Raw genomic sequence first — 22,743 nt, forward strand, 5'->3', positions numbered from 1 at the left:
AAAGAAGGCCAGGAGCATCACCGAGTTTGTACTTAGCTGTGCTGAGTTCCTTGGTACGAATGTATGTGTGAAAATCAGTAAAAGGGGTATGGAGGCTCTTCCTGCTTCTTTGACTGCCAGAGTGACTTAAGAAGATGTAAACTGTTCAACAGCTGGCAGGAATTATATTGTTAAAACCCTCTACATTTTTTTTCTTATGGGGTAAATGAAGTTAATAAAACATACAAAGAGAATATTAAAAAGAAAGAAAGAATGAACAACACTCTGATTCGACCTGGAGCCCACACTCTGACTACAGGACCTGTCTTCTGTAGGTGCCAAAAGCAGCTCATTCCTGAAGCTCACATCCATCTCACTCTCAGGTGTAGAGGGTGATAAGATAATGAAACTCTAGAGAGACTTAGGACATCTCAGCTAGTCACAGAAACGCCCAGCCTGTCAGCATTCATGCCCAACACGCAAAACATGAAGACCGGGTTAGTGTTTCATCTCCCCGCTGAAAGCTGTGTGCAGGACAGGCCCTGTTGATGGCCATGGATGGGCTAGGCTTTATAATCTCACCTGATGTGCCATGAGGGCTGCTGTGTGCCATTTCCATGTGTAGCCATAGCAAACTAAAGAGCTCTGCGCAGAACAATTATTTTCTGAGAAATTAGGCGACTTATCTTTCAGGTGTTTGCCTGTGTCTTTACCTGCCTTTTCAACATGTGTGATGTTCTCATGTGCATGTGTTTTCAGGTCTGAAGACTGGTATAGCAAATGTTTCATTTCCTTCTTTAAATTTCTTAAGAACACTATTTTAATAATTCAGAAAGGTGCCATTGGCAACAAAAATCACAGATGACAGACACCAAATTAACGGTGATTGTGGCATGATTAGTTGAGATTACATGCTGTGGAGAGCTGTGATTTACCAATTTCAGTGTCCTGCTGTTGTACTAGGAATAGATACTGACCAAAATGAGGCTATGGTTCAGCCCCAGTGAGCCCTATGGAATTGGAATGAAATCTGTGTGTATTATGGTATGTCATGGTACTGATTAATGAAAGACTCTTTGCTGTTAACATGCTTAGCTTTCTCCCAGACCTACCCAAACATTGTCTCATTTTAATAAAGCTGTAAGATACAACCTGAATGAAAGGCTGAAGTCATGTAGGCAATTCCAACTTCCAAACCCAATTCTTTGAATAGGTGCCTCAATGCTGTCATTTTTTTTTCTTTTCATAACTAGGTGAAATGTATTGGGTGTCTTTGTATGTGCCTATACATGAAAAAGTTTATAAAACTGTTCTTAGGGGAGAGGAGGAGATGAAAATTTAACACAAACAACGATGACAAAACTCAGATTGTAGGTGTCACCGCACATCTTTCTGAACCCCAGGTGCAGGGAACTAATGACTTCCATAACCACGAGCAATGACTTTTTCGGAGGGAAGATTTCAAATAAACGTCTGTTTGCTTTAGGTGAGCTTCACTGAGTTGCCCTTATTTGATTTCAGAAGCTCCTGAGGGAGAAGATTGCAGGATTTCCTGCTTGTAAAATGGAAAGAACACTTTGCTGAACTTGTATGACATCATCTGAGGCATTAAAGGGCAGATAATCGTGGGTGCTCTGCCTGTTTGCCAGAGTCTTCTTTGCCTCAATCTACTGCATTTCCAAATGTCAAAGCACTCCAAACCCAAACTTTATAGACTGCAGAAGTGGGGAAATATCAGGATAAACCCTCTAACTTTTGTGAAATGTTTTAAATAATCGTTAGATGGTGCTTTGTGAAGCGCTGTGGGCCGTACATGGACTGCCTCATATGTCCTGTGAAGACTGAACAGTTTAATGACTGTTGAACGGAGTCTTTCTCTGTTTCTAAAACAGTCATGAAGCCTCTTTCCAGGTCACACCTGGATCATAATACAGAGAAAATCAGTTTGTGAAAGGGAATATAATTAAATCAAATTAATTTTACCAATCAATACAAGACAAACACAAGGGAAATAACAATTTCCTTTCTAAACTCTAAAAATTGACTTCTATTAAAAAGGGTAAATGTAGCTTCTGTAAAAAAATTATATATATATGTATTATAAATGCATATAAATAACAAAGTTATGAGCAAATTGTTTTTAAGTTGATATTGCACAAAAATTTTGAAATACCATTAAAATAGTTGCAACTAATGCCAAACTACTTGAAGGATCTTATTCTAGGAATATAATAGACACGCTCTTTCTGAGACTAAATGGATTTCTTTATTATGCAAAACCTCTGAACAATAACTTCAGGAAGAAAGGTGAAAGAAAATGGTCTCACCTCATATTCAAAGTCTTCTGCTCTGTCAGCGTCAGCAGGCAAGCTGGGAACATACTCATTGTCTTCGTAAAATCCGTTCTCCATCGGATGAAGAGAGTGGCAGCTGTGGGGAATGCAGGAACAGGGCAGCAATGGATCACCAGGATTGCTTTCATGATTGAAATGGAGGTTAGAATTTTACCTTACCCCTTTGTCTCTTAGTGGTTAGGGGATTCTGCCTTCAATAAAAGCACTTGTTTGTCTTTCTCTTCACCAATGCTCTATTTCTGAAAACTAAGGGGGAGGCTCTGGGTTCTAGCTTCATTTTGTGGTGAGACCAGCAAGAGTTTTTCTATGGTCCATGGTACTCATTCTCTCTTATAACCCAACCCTCCCCTTTGATAAAGGGCATGTGCACAAATAGTGAAAACAAACAAACATTTTCCTGGTGACAGCCCTTTGCCATTGTGGACCCTGAGTAAGCTCAATTAGCATAGACTAGCTCTCCCTTGCCTAAAAGGTGAGGCTTATGGTGATGTCCTTGCAAGCAAGCTAAGAGTAAGGCCTTGCCTGCATCTTATTGCTACTGCTCTGGCTGCTGGCTTGCTCAAGATTAAGTAATGTGGGTGCAAAAAGCACAAGAAGTATGAGGAAGCTACTTGTCAACCAGGTAGCTACAACCTCCTTTCCATGTAAACAATTGAAGGTGGCAACTTTTCAATGGTCCGGGGCATCGATGTCTTCCCCTTACCCTTCTGCTAGTAGGAAGGGAAGAACATGGCGGTAGGAAAGACCTTAGGCGTTTCACAACGAAGATTTCCTGAGTGCCTACTGGATGTATGCCAAGTGAGGCAAACATGCTCACGCACAAAATCCAAGTCTCGCCCTCTTAAATGAGGCAAGCCTCCGAGTGGCAGTTTTACTATAAGAAAATAATTAAAAGGAAAACATGGACATTGTGGAGTCACGTGGTGGGGACAGAGATGCTGCGGGACTTGATGAAAGCATCTCTCCCCACCAGTTAAAGAATGCTAGCCTTTGCCCTATTAGAAGCCAGACTCTGAAACTTCCAGCTAGGAACCATTGTGTGCGTCTCCTTATCTGAAACGGCAAGAGGGTGCTAACATATGCAATCTGACCTAAGACCGCTGTGAGGACTTGATGAGAAGTAACATAAAACACTTGAACTATTACCCCAAATGTGTTAAAGTTAGATAATAAAAATTAACTTTCTGCTCATTCAAGAAAGCATTTCCTGCAAGGCTACTTACTATGTGTCAGGATGTATTCATGAATTTCATGTATTTGTGTGTTTGCTCACCTCTCATTTCAACTCCAGAATATAAATACTAAGGGCTACTGGCTTTATATCTGTTCACAGTTTCATTTTTTTATACATACTGCTGTGCCTGATATGTGAGCTACTATTGTACAGTGGGGGAATGAACATAGACACACAGATGAACAGGGTATGCCCTTTTGCTGGCTGAGGCCCCAAGAGGTAGTTTCAAAAACTTGTTTGTACATTAGAATTGCCTTAAGGAGGGCTTGAGAAACTGTTCTTGCTTGACTTCACTCTAATATTCCTTAATTAAATGGCAAGAGTCCCAACTGAGGCTCTTGTGGTGTTCCACAGTGTTCCCAGGTGAGCCTGTGTGTACCTGTGATTCACTGAAACAGATTATGGAAGTAACTAATGGGCTGAGACCAGGCATAGAAATCTGGGTGTCTTACAAAACAGAAGCTGGCATACAGAGAGCAGTGAAAATGTAGCCGAAAGGCACTGGAGCTCTGAGGAGGCAAACTCTGGACAATTCGTGAAAATTACTTACCACAGAGAACAAAATGTGTGGGGCAAAACCCAGACAGGTGACATTGTTTAAATAAAATACCCCACCTTTAAATTTTGTAAAATTGTTAAGAAAATTTCTTTAATTGCTGCTTATTTCAGTGCGTTTGTGTTTGCTCTGTGAAAACCTGGATCCTTTGTTTGTATCTCAATGTATCTGGTAATTGGTTTCTTTGGAGAACTGTCAAGGAATTAAATCAATTTCCTAGACGCTTTTGTGAAGAAAGGGAAAGCAAGGGAGAGCAGGTGACTCATGGAGGAGAGCCTGGTGCTGGCATGTCACTTTCACCGTAGCCTTAATGAGGATTTTTGGCAGCTTTGGTGAAAAATAGTTATTTCCCTGACTAGTACTCTGATCCTTGAAGGGTAGCTAAACAGAACCAGGTTTTTCACTTCGGAAAGTCTGATTCCAGTGTGCAGCTAACAGTGTGGCCAGGAAGGATAGCAGGAGGGACAGCTGAGAAACAATGGTAAGCCGACACAGTGGCGAGAATTTTCTAAACAGAGGTAGGAGCCTGTCCCTAGGACTGTCAGCTTCTGGGGTGTGTAGCTTTTTCTAATGCCCACTTTAAGTAGTGAATGACAAACAAACAGAGCTTTCTGAGAAAGGAGAGAGATACCTGTCTGAAAGCAGAAAGGGACAGGTGTCCGGCACCGGAGGGGTGAGCGGTTGAAGCTTGGCCAGCGCCATGATGTGTTCAAACGTGATGTCCGTCTGCGTGCTGGCATTCGTGAGCTGTACTTCTGGGACCACGCCGTATGTCGGCCGGCTGAGGGGAGTTCTCCTTAACACCTGTACCACGATGGGCTCTTTGGCGTTTCGAAAAGCTTCCACTGCCTCTTCATGGGTGGCCTTTGAGAGATCCTTGCCATTGACCTGTGAGGAGACAAGGACAGTGCACGTCTCAGAATAAAGAACAGAAAGCTTCCGGGACAGACTGAGCCACTCTCATAGGAATTGTTTGGATGAATACTTCTTCAGTCATTGACATCTGTTGAACTGTCTGCCAACATAAGGAAGCAACAACTTAGAAAAAAACAAAAACAAAAACACTTTTCCATCAATGTGAAATTATCTGGAACTTAATGAAACACCACAAGAATTATTAAAAAGGTTTAAGGGCTTAACACTGCATTAGAAAATGTTTGCCAAAACTCTTCAGCTAGGTAGAAACATTACATATGCATGTGTATGCGAACACTTAAAAATATTTCCAGTCTTTTGTGATATTTTTAGTACTTACCTAAAAATCCATCCGAAGCTTACTTTTTCAGAATATTGTCCACTTTTTAATACTCATCTTTATTCGAGACAATGTTATTGAATGTGTGCATCAGATTAAACCATCACAGTCCAGCATGGCCCATCAGCCATTGATGTCACTGATAAGGTTTTTAACCTGCAGAGCCATTGGATTTACCCAAGACCTGCTGAGTCAGAACTAGCATTTTAATAAGATCCCAGATGATTCATACATGCTAGAAAGGAATAGTATTCTAAATCCCTCTGGAAGGGACACCACATCCTGTTGGATCCTCACCTATATTTGTACCTAACTCTTCAAGGTAGCTTCAGACATAAATGATGGGTGAAGTTCGCCTTGCTTTTCCATTTTCATCCCCAGCCAGTGACAGACTTACTTGCATTTAGAAAGGGAAAAGGTCATTCTCTTGTGGGACTCTCCCTCCCCTGTCTTCCAAGGGCCAGCGATGTTCCTCAGTGTTTTTAACACTCAGACTTTCTCCTAACTCTTTCCCAGAATGCTCTTAAATACTGTCAAACTGTTGCCCTCAAATATGTCCAGATAACACCACCCTGTGAGTGGAGGTCCTTCTAGTAAATATCCCGAAAAGACAGAATTATCCAGAATTGATTAATCTTGGTTCTTGCATTTATGAAGATGTATTCGGTAGCAAAACAGTGTTCCAAACACCCTGGAAATGGCGTCATTTCTAGACCTCCGCTCTAAGCTGCTAACCTGTTGGTGAAGCCGTGGTAATTGCCCCGAGCTGGCAACTCTTTAAAAGCCCTGAGTGTCCAACAAGGAGAGGAAACCTCGCTGGCTGTGGAACAGTGGCTGACACTCAAATGTACACCTTCTCTCTCCCTGTGTAGACGAAGAAAGTGTGCATGCTCAGAAACAAGGGTGCGGCAACGGGTAAATGATATGGTGCCAGCTGAAAGCGTCCTGTCATCCGGAGACGAGCTTAATGACGTAGGGTAGCTAATTTACTCAATGGACCCTGGAAGAGTTAACGTGCCCTCAAACAATGAGCAATTAAGTTTCCGCACCATTGAAACACATGCAGTTCTTGGCTCACCCAGGGAGACCCTCGGATGGAGATCTGGGCGACACGTGGCAGTGTGCATACATTCACCAGCCTGCATATCCACATTCTCATCCTTGTCTCTGTGGACCGAACTTGGACAATGACCCTAAAATGTCATTGACACAACCTCAGAGTGTTTGACTTGGGCATGTAGCATATGCGGACACAGGACGCTTGAGTACACAGTGGTTTATTCCTTGAGCTTGTTCGGGATGACTGTGCCCCGAGGTCAGGGCCACCTCCAGCTCTCTGAGGATGGAGAATTAGAGAATCATCACCAGAGGCTAGCATGTAGGACAACCCCAGCCCTGTGATGAACAGCGTTCTCCTCCACGGCTCCCAGTGTGGTCAGTATTTTTAAGTTTCCGATTATGTAGATGAGCGAGCAGCAGTGAGAAGCTTCAAGGGTCTGGACGGAGGGAGAGCTGCCCACTCATTTCCATCGTTCGTCCTCAAATTCAGTGATGTCTCTCTTGCCGTGTTCCACACCATTTCCCTCTGAAAGAACACCCTAGTATTCGGATTTACCCTCTCCTGTAATAATGGTAGTATGTTGCCTTTACTGCAGTCTTACAGCAAGAACAGTCTCTAGCTGGCAGTGGCAGGGTGAAGTAAAGGCAGCCCTGTCCTTTTGAAGGAGCTTTGAGCAATATCTACGAAAAGGAAAAACGTATGGCCAGGCGGGCCTCAGTCACACATTAGAGTCTACTAGTGCAGAACCTGTGTCTGTCAGCAGGTACTAGGCAGACAGTGCCATTAATCTAGTTTTTCCCTGAGGTGGCTGGGTGTCTTGCCTATGTGTTAACCTAATTTTCACGTCTCCGTATTTGTTTTTAGTGACCTTCAAAGCAAACGTTACTTTAAAAATTGGGATTCCAGAGACGGTGGAGTGTACCACATCAGGTGACAAACTGGCCAGAAACCTCACTGCCAAAACTTGTGAAAACAACAAATTTAAGACACACTAAGCTCTTGCTCTGCAAAGAGACAAGATCTATAAATGGAGAGAGGGGTCATAGTCCCTGGGAAGGAGCATACTATTATACCGCTAAATAGTAATGATTGTCAGACTGCCAGCTAAACGTTTATGTTTGGACCCATAGACCTGGGCTGTTCTCAGTCTTAGTTAGAAGTTTCCTTTTAACACTGAGCACTGCTTAATGCAGAGACACATAAATGTTGACAGCGCTGAGAATAAATTCCTGTGAGTGCTTAGCTATAAATGCTTGCCCCATCCCCAGGCTTGTGAAACATCCCAAAAGAAGGGATATAAAGAATGTAGAAACTAGAAGAGGAAAGGTGGGATGCAAAATGCTTGTCATGGCTGTTGCATTCACAAACTCTAGAAGCTGTGGATACCAGCACAAGACCTTCGCAAAATCAAGGCTATCAAAATTCTGGCATGGACAGAGTAGGGGCTCAGGGGATTCACCCCTAGCTGAGAAGCCACTGGCAGTTCATGGCTGTTGGGAGGGGTGAGCCAGTTTTCTTTGGGGATGTGGTAGGTATCCAGTGTTCTAGTGGACAGCTCCTCACCTGTGAGTTAAAACCAAAATAGGAGAAAGAGGAGAAAGAAGACATGAAGTTCCAGAGGGAATATGTTATAGAAGGTCCAGGAAAGTTGGATGGTGGCAAGTGGGTGATAGATATGGTGAAAATACACCTCATACATACATAAAGCTCTCAGAAAACAAATAAACATTATATTAAAATATTTTATGTGCTAAGATTAATTTTGACAGTTTTAGTCAGTATAATAAAAACTGCAGAAGTGAATTTTTTACTGGAAAGTATTTAAGGATGCAAAAAACTCCACTTGTTTTCATGTCAACATTCAGTTGTATACCAATAATATTAACATTTATACAGTAAGATCACTCACTGTTGACCCTAAGACCTGTATACCTATTCATTCATGGTCATGGTATTTATGTGCAAATTTAATTCTTTGCTCTAAGGACAGTCAAATATAATCTTTTAAAAAAAGACAGTCAATGTAATCTCAAATATTTTACTTTCCTATTGGGCGATGCTCTTTTCTGTCAGTTACCATATGGCTGACCTCTATTTTCATAAGCCATTTAATATAGCCTCCAAGTAAGGAAGTCTCTGACCTTTAAAGGCCCTGATACCCCATGTGATCTCCTGGAAAATGTTAGGACTGCTAATACTAACCACCATTTTTTCACTTCACTTGAAGTTCATCAACATATCATTAGCCTTCCAAAAGGTCAGCATTTTATAAATTACGACTTTCACAACAGAAGAAAGGAGAGATTAATTAGGATTTTTTCTTCTTTTCCTGGCAGTTGCCTTGTTTATTTACAGGTATGGCTATCAGGAAGAATATTGACAAAATAGCTAACAATAACTCTGTGAAGAAAATTGTGTGCAAATCAACGAATAGTTAGTTGTGAACAGATTTTCAGGTGCTGAGGTTTTTAAAGCATCCCACGATTTGGGGTCTCACGGAGCCTGCCCTTATGATTTTGGTTCTTCATTGAGATGCCCTCTTCTCTTTTCCTTCTATGGTTCAATCTTAAATATGATTTTGTATGGACGGTGCACAGTGCCTATTTGTTGTGTTATTTCAGACGGGAAGTAGAGAAGCTCTGTAGAAAAGGGGCTTGCCTGTTCTAAGGCTAACTGATGCTCAGTGTAAAACATGGCGATGCTTCATTGCTTGAAATGGGAACACTGACTTTTGGGAAGACTAAAGTGGACTTAGAGGCTTGGAAGAAAAACTGATAGAAATATGTTATTTCTTTTTTTAAAGCCAAGACACAGGTTAGAGCTCAAAGTCTTCACGCATAGGAGATCCCTAAGGGGTTGCAGTTTGACTCACACAAGCTGTAGGAAAGAAGGCATCTGTGAAGGGGCTTAATGTGAGAGAGGTCAAGTGTAATAAAGCAAACCGTTCAATTCCACCTGTCGCCATAATGACTCTAAGTTTGATAAGGATATCTCAAGCATAGCATGGTTTTATTTCAATGCAGTAATTATAATTCAATTTCAACATTGAACATCCCAAATATCAACGGGATGGCCATTGCAGAGGGTGAGGACTTCGATCTGAAAAGATGTGTAAGCCACCTGATTAGGGTAAGTGGGAAAGAAGACACGTTGTGCAAAAACAGGGTACCAGATAGGCCAGGGCAAAGAAGAGAAAGGAGAAATGCAAAGCAAAGAGGTTCCAGGAGAAACAGTGGCATGGGGCTATCTTTATGCACACTAAATGGTGGACTAGATAGTTGCAAGATGCTATGCTCATGCAGATTACGTAGTGGTAGAGGGCTGTCCTAAGGCAGGCTAGGTAATGGCACGGGCCTATACTCATGCAGACTAAATTGGGGACTGGCAGCAAAAGAGAATTAAGTGAACCAGCGACATATTATGGTTACCCAAAAGAGCAGGCGCGATGGGATGCGAATGTCTGATCGCATGAAGTCCTTTCCCAGTCAGTTCTACATTGAAAAGTGGTCCTAAGATTATGTATGTGAGTGATGGATTGTAATTAACATGTAGAAGCTTCCAGGAAGAAATAAGTCATGTTTTTAATAGTAATTTTTTTTCACTACATTGGCGGCACAATCTTAAGTGGATAAAAAAATTTTCACTTTTCAGCAGTCAGTGCAAAAGATGTGTGAATTCATTTGTTGTGGCCGATGAGCTAATTAATCCATAACAACCTGTGAATTTATGTGAAGAAGGCAGATTTTTATAAGTAAACCACATTATGATAACATTTGGCATAGCTGCTGTTTAATGGGATCATTTACCCTTCGGTAGAGGCAAAAAGTGGTCACTCACGATGCTGCTCCTTTTTGATTGTTCCTCCAACATCCAACCACATACACAATTCTTTGGGATATCAGGAAAACAATAGACACCCTAGCTTGGAGTTCAAAGAAGTCACTTCAGTGAGGGGCCAGTTCTAGAAATGCTATCTGAGGTTGATGAGAGCTTAAACTCCTCCATCCTTCTTACAAAAAATAAAGAAAAGTTTCTAAGCATCTGTGTCTTTCAAGAGATAACAAAAGTAAGACTGCTTAATAAGCTGTACGTGGTGGCACAGTGTTTGATGCTAACACTTGACAGGAAGATCCAAGTTTGTCTCTGTGAGCTTGAGACCAGCGTGGTCAACATAACAAGCCCAGGACTGCCAGGGCTACACAAAGAAACCCTATCTCATAAAATAAAAGAAGGAACTATAGATACCAAGGATTACAGGCAGCTACGACCCAATTTCAGGTTGAAAATATAAAAGTCCAGAATGTTATTATTCTGTTTGGGCACATTGTTTCTCCTGGTTAACTTATGGGACTTCTTACATTCACGCATAACCGGAATCCTTTAATTTTTCCTAAGGCTCCCAAGTGGGATTATTATTATTAATTTTATTGATATTAAATTCTCTACTTGCTAACTAGAGAGATGCTACAGATCATGTGATGTGTCACAGATACAGAAACTGATACTTAAATTTCTATTAAAACATTTGCTACGAAAACAATTCAAAATAACTCTAAATCTCTGTTTGTTAAAATACTTCCGATGTAATTTTCACATCAACACATACTTTTTTTGTTTCCTTCTAAACTTTGGTATGTTGATTCAATGAGGACACCTGTTATTTAGGTTGAGCGAAGCACACGGTGAAAAGTATAGCAAAAGGAACTCAGAGAGCAGAACGTACAAACTTATGCAAGGACGGCTGGGTGTGCTTTCATGTACCCGCACACAGCACTCTGGAGACGGAGGCAGAATTGTGAGCTAGAGGCCAGACACAGATACACTGCAAGATCTTTGTCAAATACATTTTAGAGGTATGAGGAAAACATTGTGAGAGATTGACTAAAATGAACTCTTTTTTTTTTTTTTATGTTGTAAGTAGGCAAAAGAATCTGTGGTGGGTAGGTGTGCATTCATTGTTCATTTAGCAAGCGTGTAAAAACATAGACTGCCTTGACCGCCACATCTGTTGTGTCCAGTGTCCTCCTCGAGGGGACAGCCTAGGGGTCCAGCTTTGGGAGGACAATGTAGCAGTCATCTATGTGATGAAAGGAAGTGGGCCTGGAACAACTTCTTCTTCTTCTTCTTCTTCTTCTTCTTCTTCTTCTTCTTCTTCTTCTTCTTCTTCTTCTTCTTCTTCTTCTTCTTCTTCTTCTCTACAGATTTGAGTGTCTCTGTGCAGGAAAGAGCAATGCTCGGGTGTGTGTAGACTCTCTTCCATGTCAACAGTTGGTGGTCTCTTGTCTGTCTGTGTGTGAGTTGCATGCTCAGGACCTGCATGCTACTCTTCTTCTTTTTTTTTTAAAGATCTATCTATCTATCTATCTATCTATCTATCTATCTATCTATCTATCTATCTATCTATCTATCCATCCAGCATTCTGCCTGCATTTGGGCCTGCTTACCAGAGGAGGGGATCACTGTAGATGGCTATGAGCCACCATGTAGTTGCTGGGAATTGAACTCAGCACCTTTGGAAGAACAGTCAGTGTTCTTAACCTCTGAGCCATCTCTCCAGTCCCCGCATGCTGCTCTTATAAAGGCCATTGCTTAAGTTGTAACTTGTGAAACCTTGAGGTCCTCTCTTGCTAAGTGCCTTATGTGACACAGTGGTGGTTTGACTAGGAACGGGCCCCACAGGTTCATATATCTGAATGTTTGATTTTTTTTTTAGATAGTGACACCATTTGGCAGGGATTAGGAGGCATGTCCTTGGTGGCTTACATGTGGCCTTGTTGGAGGAAATGTGTCACTGGGTGGGGTGGGCTTTGGGTTTCAGAAGCCCAATCCAGGCCAAGTGGCTCTCTCGTCTTCCTGCTGTCTTTAGATCTTGATGTAAAACTTTAGCTCCTTATCCAGCACTATGTCAGCCCAGGTACCACCATGCTTCCCACCTTGACAATCATGGCCTAAACCTCTGACCTGTAAGTCATCCCCAGTTAAGTGCTTTTCTTTAGAAGAGTTACTGTGGTCACGGTGTCTCTCATAGCAATAGAACAGTGACTAAGACAGACGCCTTACACATTCACAGCCTAACAGAGCTGAGTAAGTTAAAATAAATTACATGTGCAGTCCTACTGAAGACTCCCAGCAATCCCGAGAGACTTTCACAAAATTATGGTTCAGGAGGCAGGAAGGTGGTGGGTTCTAGTTTGGCTTAGGCTACTTAGGAAGATCTATTCTCAAAATTCACCAAACAGACAATCCCAGAGAGTTACTGGGGTCCCAACATCACAAAGATAGTCGAGCCTGCTGATCTTTGATCTACCCACAGTTCATCTGCCAGAATCTTTCAGATATCAGCAACACTCACCTTTTCTTTCATTTTCAGATGTAAAGAATATGCTGTGATCTTTCCAAACCTGTTCACGAATTAATTTATAAGCATGGTTATAAAACCTTTTAGGGTCTCACCTTTCACAACTGCTTTTCTTCTCTTGTCTTTGTCATATGTTTAAATCATTTCTTCTGTCCTTTTCTTATCTGGTTGTCACAGCTCCATGCAGCCCCCAATTGGGATTTAACCCATTCTAGCACTATACATGGCCTCCGCAAACTTCCCACTCTCTATTTGCGGCTTGCTCACCAGTGACAAAGAGACATTCTTCTCGATGCATGGTTTCAGGTTTCCAGCACTTGCTCACATCCCTGGCTGACCTTCCAGGTGTATAGATCTGAATCCCTATCACCTTCAAGTCCCTCAGATAATACAGTGCATGCTTGATAGAAATGGATCGCACATTTCAAAGTTGTAAGTAGATACTGAAAAAACTCACTACACAAAATTAAATGCATCCCACATCTGATATGTTAACTAGCTTGAATCATTTTTCCCCATAGTGCAGTATATACTAAAGCACCACATTGTAACCCATAAATATGTACAAGTATCCTTTATCAATTAGACATCAAATTAAACAGATAAAGACATCCCCACAGCTCTTCCCCAGGTTATTTTTCATTTTTCTCTGGAATTTGCCAACATCTCTTCATTTTTTTTCCTACCATTAATTCTTTTTCCACTTGATTATTTGTGCTTTGTGGTTCATTTAAAACCCTGACCAATATAAGTAGCCCTGCTAGACTGGTCACAGTGTCACAGCCTGAAGCATTCACACTCCAGAAGCTGAAGCAAAAGGATTTATGAGTTTGACTCCAACCAGGTTAATGCAATGAGAACTTGTCTGAAAAAACAAAAACAAACAAATAAACAAAGTGCTTTGAAAGAGTCCTGAGTTAAACAATAGTAACAAAGAAAGGCAGAAAAAGCTGAAATGCATTATCAGAGTGATTTAACGCACCTGTAGAAATTAACTGTGGCAGCCGGGCGTGGTGGCCTTTAATCCCAGCACTCAGGGAGGCAGAGGCAGGTGGGTTCCTGAGTTCGAGGCCAGCCTGGGTTATAAAGCCAGTCCAGGACAGCCAAGGCTACACAGAGAAGCAGTGTCCCAAAACATTTTTACCTACAGCTAATATGCAACTGCTAAAGTCATAATTTCAAGGAAAGCTAACATGTAATTTTCATTGAGATAATAGAGCAGTTTTGAAGTTCTCCTGGAGTTGATGTTTAGTTATTTTGTAGAACATTCCTCCACTTGGTTTTGCCTAGTGTTTCCTTTTATTAGGAAATACCATGAATTTTTAGCAGAATTATCTCAGGAATCACCTTGCGTTCTTTTCAGACCCTTCCATTAGGAGGGGAGTCATATTGGTTTGCTACTGACCATCCCCCTTTATGACCCGATGGGGGATGGATCGAAGGCCACTGTCTGACATAATCTGATTGGCCTGCTCTTTGATCACCTCCCCCTGGATTGGGAGGGGAGGAGGGTGGGGCTTATGGGGGGATACAAAATGAATAAAGTGTAATTAATAAAATAAAATAAAATAAAAAAAAATTGGGAATGTGAGTGAATGACATTTGAGAATTCTTTGTGTGCTTCTTGGACCTTTTAAAAAAACATTTCATACATGTATACAGTATATTTAGATCACTTCTATCCCACAATTTCCCCTCCAACCTCGTCCCAATTTTGTGGCTTTTTAAAAGAAGTGATATACTAAATTCAGTTAGTGCTGCTCATATGTGCATGAGTGCGGGGTCATCTATGAAAGCATGGAAAACTGACCATGGCTAAGACTGCTCCTGCTTGTTGGGGTTGGGCACATATTTAATCCCAGCACTCAGGAGGTAAAGGCAGGTGGACCTCCCTTAGTCAGAAGCCAGCCTGGTCTACCTAGCTAGTGCTAGGACAGCCAGAACTACACTGCCTTGAAAGAAACCCTGTCTTGAAAAACAAAAGAAAACAAGACAAAAGTGCTGAAGAAAACCAGCTCTTCTTCGCTTAGCATGTATCAACTGGCGAAGCTTGGGGTGCTATCTGAGGAACCACTCCTCTCTGTCTACGCTGACTCTGACTGGCTTGATTTTGTGCTGCTTTTGTGTCGTCAGCCACAGCTGCCTTGACTCCAGGAGTACACTAACTTGCATCAGTCCCTCCCGACCACCAGCTTGTACAGTTTTTGTTCTCTGTACCTTTGAAGGTGGGGGTATTATATAGACGCCCCATTTAGGACTGAGCACGGAACAGGCACCTATTTCCTACATATTGGCCAAGCACAAATCTCTGCCAAACTGCTATCCTGGAACTTTATGATGAGTGAAAATTAAGTCAGATTGAACTGTTCCAAAAATATTGTTTTGTCATTATTAAAAATGGGTTTCTGTGGTAATCATTTAGATTTCCCCAATAATTATACTGAATTGGTTGGTGAAGAGCCTCCTACTGAGTGAGCTTGTTTCTGTTTTCAAATATCTTTTTAAATTTTGTATAAGATTTAAAATTTTAAAGTGGTGTGTGTGTGTGTGTGTGTGTGTGTGTGTGTGTGTGTGTGTGTGAAAGAGAGAGAGAGTACACACCATGTGTGAGCAGGTGCCACCCGAGGCTGGAGAAGAGTGTGGATCCCATAGAGTTACAAGAGGCTATGAAGTTACCCAAATGGATGCTGGGAGCTCAACTCAGGTCCTCCGCAAGAGTAGCAAATGCTTTTAAGTACTGAGCTATCTCCATCCCTGTTTTGGTTTGGTTTGTTTTTTTGCATACCCTTAGTCAAACACATCCTCAGTCCTCTAATGGCTATTTCCCTCTTGTATGCATGAGAACATGCTTATTCATGTGCAGACACACATCACTATATGCAAAAAAAAAAAAATCCCAAATTGGTATCAGCAACTTTATCACTGTCATAATAGTTCGTTTGGTGAATATCACTGAGCATCTTGTTCTTCTCCAAGCTAAGCTGTTTAAAAAGACAAATGGCTGCCTCCTGGCTAATTGTGGGAGTTCTTGCCTACAAAAAGACAATTTGTATCTCAAGTGGCTCTCTAAGCAGTGAGTAATGACAGGAAGTCCATGGAGAGGAGTCCACCGATGAAATGGTAGGATAACCACTACGCCCTGACCTTTCACTTCCTAAGATAATGTAAAGCTCATGCAGGTGGTTATTAATAACCTATCTGTTGAGTCTGTGACATATCAGGTCCAACTATCTCAAACTTAATGAGAAATCCTGCCGGAGAAATAGCATGGTGTAGAACAGGGCTGAGGATGACAAGGCAGAAGGCACAAAGAAGGAAAATGGCGCTAAAAATCAATTCAGAGTGTTCACGAAGATCAAAACTTCTTTGCAATTAAACAGCCCACAAAAAGCTGCTCGTAGTTGAAGGTTTTGACAGAGCCATTCATTTTTTTTCCTGTTGTGCTACAGAAAAGGAAATATGCTCACGGCCCTTGGGGAAAGTCTTTCTCTGATCTTTGTAATGAGAACACAAATGGTTGTAAAAGCGAACAAACAGCCCAACAACAAAAGCAACAACCATCACAGCAAAACCCAACAACGTCTTTGTGTTCACAACCTACGGTGCTGGCGACTACCTAGACAAGAATGGCACCAGACTGCGGCCATCAGCATGCTGTCATGGTGAGGGGGGGATTTGTGAGGACTTCCCACTCTCTGGGGAGCTACAGTGGTTGCTACGGTAGTTGATGAGGAAAGCTGAGTAGCCACTAGTAAGAAGTCCTTATTCAAGTACGTATCCTTACTCTGATGTTTGTATAGGAAACCCTAAATAAAGGCGTTGGGCTACTAAAGGGGGAAAAGACATGAAGGATGGAAGTGGGCATGTCATGAAGGAGAAAGGATTGTGGGAGCAGAAAAGAAGATAATGGGGAAAATACGATCAAAGCACATTTTATATATTAATATATCCTGTCTAAGAGTATGCCTAGTGTATTGCTTACCTTTCAGTCTCAAGTATTATATTTCAAGAAATTAATGTGTTTCAATATGTAGCTTGGAACAAAATTGCAAATGTTACTGTCAGTGTCAACAGTTCTTTGGGACAACCAAGGGATGAGGAGATTAATTGCTATGCTGTGGTGTCACTTCATCCTATATGACATGGGAGGTGGGGAAAAAGATTTATAAACTGCAAAGATAAAGGGAAGGAATTTGAGTGTGATGGTTTAGATATGGTAAGGACGAGAGAGGAGGCTTACAAGGATCTCATTGTCTTCTGTGGGTTATGTTGAAGGATTCATTTTCAACACCTTTTCTCTGAAAGCTGCCTGATGTCAGGTTTTGGGAAATAACCCAAAAGGTGAGAAATAACTGAATGGAAGCAGAGAACTTACTAGAAGGAAATGGGAGACCTGGTGTGTGCCTGGGCTGAGCCTGGGTAGCATAGTAATGTCCAGGTGGGAGAAGACACTGACAGGGCTGTGAAATGGAACTCAGATACTCCCATTCATCTTATTCTTACGGACCACATCATATCAGCAGCCTTTCCATGCAACCTTCCTGGGATTTGTACTCTGATCAATTAAGTCCACGTTGAGCAGGGATAGGAGATGTGAAAGTTAAAATTGAGCACAAAACCATAAGTGCATTCTATATAAAAGTGCCATCTTTTTATGTCATTAAAATTTTAAAATTTTTTATTTATTATAATTTATTCACTTTGTATCCCAGCTCCCTCATCTCCTTCCAATTCCGCCCTTTCTCTCTCTTCTCCTCCCATGCCCCTCCCCCAGTCCACTGATAGGGGTGGACCTCCTCCCCTTCCATCTGACCCTAGCCTATCAGGTCTCATCAAGACAGTCTGCACTGTCTTCCTCTGTCACCTGGTAAAGCTGCCCCGCCTCAGGGGAAGGTGATCAAAGAGCCAGACACTGAGTTCATGTCAGAGAGACTCCCTGTTCCCCTTACTAGAGAACCCACTTGGACACTGAGCTGCCATGGACACTGTTGTTAGAACAAAACGACAGCCTACAGATTGGGAAAGGACTCACTTTGTACATCAGGCTGGCCTTGAACTCACAAAGATCCACCTGCCTCTGCCTACCAGAATGCTGGGATTACAGGTGTGTGCCACAAAGCTCAGCTTCAGATTGGGAAAGGATCTTCACCAACCCTCTATCTGACAGAGGGCTAATATCCAGAATATATAAATAACTCAAGTTAAACAGCAACAAATCAAGTAATCCAAATGAAAAATGAGGTACAGAGCTAAACAGAGCATTCACAATAGAGGAATATTGAATGGCAGAGAAACATTTAAATGCTCAACATCCTTAGTCATCAGGGAGATGCAAATCATCTCTGAGATTTCACCTTACACTCATCAGAATGGCTAAAATAAAAAACTCAAGTGACAACACATGCCGGAGAGGATGTGGAGAAAGGAGGAACCTCCTTAATTGCTGGTGGGAATGTAAACGTGTACCACTTTGGAAATCAATATGGTGCTTTCTCAGATGATTAGAATAGTGCTACCTCAAGACCCAGCTACACCACTACTAGGCATATATTCAAAGTACCCTCAAGTATACAACAAGGACATTTGTTCAACCATGTTTGTAGCAGCTTTATTTGTAATAGCCAGAAGCTGGAAACAACCTACATGTCCCTCAATTGAGAAGTGGATTTTTTTAGGCTTCTAGTAACTTGAAACACTGTTCTTTTGAGTATCATCTACCTGGATAAGTACATTGTTCCACTATAAGTCTATCACCTAGCTATCGTCCATGTATCTATACATGTTTGTGTCTATGTATGCATATATCTGTCTATCAGCTATCTTATCTGTCTGTCTAGCAGTTATCTTTCCCTGTCTCTTTTGTTCTCTCTACGTAACTTTGTGCTTTCTAAGGGTCTCTTCCAAAATAATATATATCATGTGGGGTATGACCTTTGTCAAATGGAAGATGTTAAAGCTTTGGAACAAGAGATATAACACTAGAAAGGACTTACATAGTCTGATTCCTCACCAGGACGCCTCCAGTCTAGAGTGTACAACAGGAGGAAAGATATTTCACATTAATTTGAAAGGACAGGCCAAAATCTGAACAAATTGCCATGATCCTAGGAGAGGCAGGAAGTTTAAATCATCTCCAACAATCAATTCTGCCCCTTGAATATATTCTGTTACTCTGTAGAACTCAGCCTATGATGTGAACCACTACAGAAAGGCCAGGTCCATAAAGGAGTTCCAAAACATTGATCACCACAGGTCAAACCTTCCCAGCATCCTCTTCCCAACTTTCTCCAACTCATATTACTAAAAGATGGAAGGGCTGCAGGGATGGCTCAGTAGTTGAAAATGCTTGCTTCTCCTCCACAGGATCTGGGGTTCTATTCCCAGCATTCAGAATGGGCACCTCACAACCCCCTGCAACTCTGGCCCTAGGAAATATGAGCTCTCCTTCTGAGCATTGGAGATATGGGTTGCATATATGTACACACTGAACATACACATATACACATACACATATACATCTAAACACATACACAATACACACACAAAAGGAATACATCTTTGAGAAAAGATAGAAACTGTGAAAGACAAAAATGAAAAAGCTCATTTAAAATAGCAGCTTACACTGTTTTATGTAAGACATTAAACTATCTTCTTCCTTGAGATACCCTGTTCAAGGCCCATCCTAGGACATACGTGGCATGACATTGTTAGCTGGAACAGTCTCAGAAACGGGACAAAGTGCACAGGAAAGTACCGCCTGGGTGCTCATCCTTTTTGTGTAGTGGTCACAGTCAGTGAGGCATTAGGACGGAAGGACCACGAGTGAAATAGCAGCTGGGCTGCACGCAGCTCTGCACGCACTCAGGGTCTTCCTGGGTTGTGCAGGAGCCATCAGGCGTTGATAGTGGGGGCAGCATTTTGTGAACACGTGGCTTCCTCTCCGTACTGCTCTGAGTCTGTGTAGTATGCATGTAAGGAGCATCTTTGTGAGACTGTCTTACATACTTTATTTATTGATTTGTGACGAGAGTGTCTTAACAGGCTCTATGCATGCCTTTGGAAACAAGCAAAAGCTGGGCGACAGGATGGGTGTAACGGCAAATAGAGTCATCATGTTCTTAAATTGCCACAAAATGACTCAGTACTAATATTGTTTATTTTGCTGAATTTGGAAGAATGTAGAAAAGAGTAAATTGTGTAAATTTACTTCCTTCAAACAATTAACATCTTTATGCTTTTGAAATAAATTTCAGCAAATAAAATGGTCCTGCAAAGTCCTGGTAAAAGCTCTCCATTGTTCCATGTCTGCACAAATTGCTTTGCATCTCTGATGATTTTATGTACATTTAATCACTAAAGATTAATTATGTGGCATACGGAAAGCAGCGAAACACTGCCGAGAGAACTTCAGTTTAAGTGCACACGCAGCTAACTTGTGGCTTTTTAGAACAATTTTAATTAAAAGTACTAGAAGAATCATCGGGCTGAAAATATTAGGAGCTGTGGGATGGATGGGCTTAGCATAGCTAATTAATTGTATATTTAATCAAAGCAGCCTTTGGCTGTAATTAATAATCTATTTTCCTCTGGTTGTAAATATTGTAGTTCTGTGAAACGGAATTTATGATTTGCGGATTGCCACGTGCACAGGAGAGCGAGATAGAGCATAGCATCCCACAGCAGCGTTCTAGGCAGGGCTGGCTCTGTTTGTTTAGAGAGAGTGTCACCTCTATCAGCTTCCCTCACTTTAAATGTCATCTCACAGTGGCAGCCTATAAGCAGCTCTCCCAGAATGACCCGGACATTTCAAAGGTAGAAGAACAATCCAAACGAGGTGGCAGATAGAATGCTAAGTGAAATCTGGTCCCTTTTGTGGTGCGGGTGGCAGCAAAGCTTTCCTACTTTAAAGAACTTTAAGCAGCCCTATCTGAAAAAGATGGCTGGGATGGTTAGACCCGGCATCAGACAGATCCTTTCCCCACTCCCCTGTTAAAGAACAGAGTGAGGCTCAGGAATTTCCACTACCTGAAACTTGAAATCATAGGGTGAAAACTGTTCTCTTCCTGGAAGCAACATAGTTTTGCTCAGAGAGGTGAACTTGCATTGTGCTCCAACACACAGACATGCATGCACACATACATAAATGCACATAAACACACAAACGTACCTGTGTGGGGACACACATACATGCATATATCCTCCACATGTTTGCACACAAACATACAGGAATTTATACCATACATGCACATGTATGGGCACACACAGTTATGCATATGCCCCCACACACTTGCACACAACATGCACATATACACATGAACACACACTTGCGCGCACACACACACACACCTCTGATTTTCAAGCATTTATGCATAGCATAGTGCATGTTTGCTTTGCTGATGCTTTTGTTAAATTTGTGTGTATTGGGAAGGAGCCAGACACATGTGTCAGCTGAGCTAAGCCTTCGTTTTCTGCATTGTCCTGAAATTCTAAGGCTTTAAATTCTAAGAATTTTGCATAGAAAAGAGACAGTCTGATAAATTACTTTTAGGTTGTAGGGGTCCCCTTCATGCACAGGTGTTTCACTATATGAGCCCTAACTAGCACTTCACCTTCAATATTTTTAAGATTGCTACGTATGATATAGGAGTTACAGGTTGTTGAATAAATAAAGCTTTAACCTAAAAAAAAATTCAGATAATGGAGCACAAATTATTTTGTATGCATCTGATATGATTGCTTAATACGCTAATCAATTCACAGCCTAAGTTCCATTTTTTTTTCTGGGGGTTATATGGTCTTCATATGAATATGTATGAAAGCAATAGATATGAATCAGGTCATTAAAATTATATCAAGTAAAAATATTTTATTCAGCCTATGCTAGTGGGCATTTTGGAGGCCTAGGAACCAAAAAAATAGAACAAAACATAGAAAGAAAATTTCGTGGGGTTCTCAAAGGCCTCCATGAATGTCACATGACCAAAGACAGCGTTTAGGAAACCCATGTTGCTGTGTTTGGTGCTTACATGTCTAAAACATAGTGTGAAGTTCTCAGAGAGAACAAAAAAAAATGTCAGCAGTGATTAAAAAACACATGATAGTCTTTTCTCTTTGAATTTATTCCTGCGTGTGTGCATATGAGTGTGTGCATATGAGTGTGTGTGTATGTGTGTGTGTGCCCTGCTACACACATGAAGGTAAGAGGACAACTTTTGGGAGTCAGTTCTCTCCGTTGGCTGTGTAGATCTATGGGATTAAACTCGGGTGTTCAGCCTTGTAGCAGGTTGCTTTACCTGTTAAGAGACATCCCACTGGCCAAGTTTTTCTCTCTTTTTTTAAATCTTTTTTTATTTTTTATTAATCACAGTTTATTCACTTTGTATCCTCCCATAAGCCCCTCCCTCCTCCCCTCTTTTAGATTTGCAGCAAGAAGGAGAAAGTCAAAGCAGTAGTTATGGTTTCATTATTTGCCTTGGTTTCCAACAAAATTTGTCACTTAACCGTTGAATAGAAACAAAGCTTCACCTGGGTTTCTCCGAGGCCTCACATCACCCTGGGGAAATACGTGCCTGCATACTGTAACCCACGTGAGGGGTGTGTGTGTGTGTGTGTGTGTGTGTGGTAGAATAGTAAAGTGACAAGTGTGCTGACACTGTATAAGGGCATGTTAGAGAACCTGACAATACCCATACCTTCTCTGAACCAGGACCTGTCACTTTGGGTGCAGAACCCTACCTGCCCTCTGATAACTCAGGCTGGAGTCTGAGGTCTGCTGCCGACACTGTGAAGATGGGTTAGAAGAGGAAAGCTACCACCACTATGGACATGGTAAGAATCTCTCAAAATAAGTGTGGGGACTTGTGGGGCTAAGTAGAAGTTCAGGATCCTAGTGGTGTGACGGTCCTGAGCTGCTGTTGCTGTAAGGGAGCTGGGTGGGTGGTGGAAAA

At 41.6% G+C, this 22,743-nt stretch overlaps 1 protein-coding gene across 1 annotated transcript in view; it reads right to left on the reverse strand.

Annotated features, from left to right (window-relative positions):
* Window positions 1–22,743, reverse strand: part of Pdzrn4 (PDZ domain containing ring finger 4) — a 352,831-nt gene that overhangs the window by 68,071 nt on the left and 262,017 nt on the right. Inside the window, 2 exon segments of the mRNA XM_021652913.2 lie at window positions 2,307–2,409; window positions 4,755–5,011. Coding sequence (XP_021508588.2) covers window positions 2,307–2,409; window positions 4,755–5,011 — 360 coding nt within the window.

This window comes from Meriones unguiculatus, chromosome 8 (genome assembly GCF_030254825.1).
Source record: "Meriones unguiculatus strain TT.TT164.6M chromosome 8, Bangor_MerUng_6.1, whole genome shotgun sequence".
NCBI lineage: Eukaryota > Metazoa > Chordata > Mammalia > Rodentia > Muridae > Meriones > Meriones unguiculatus.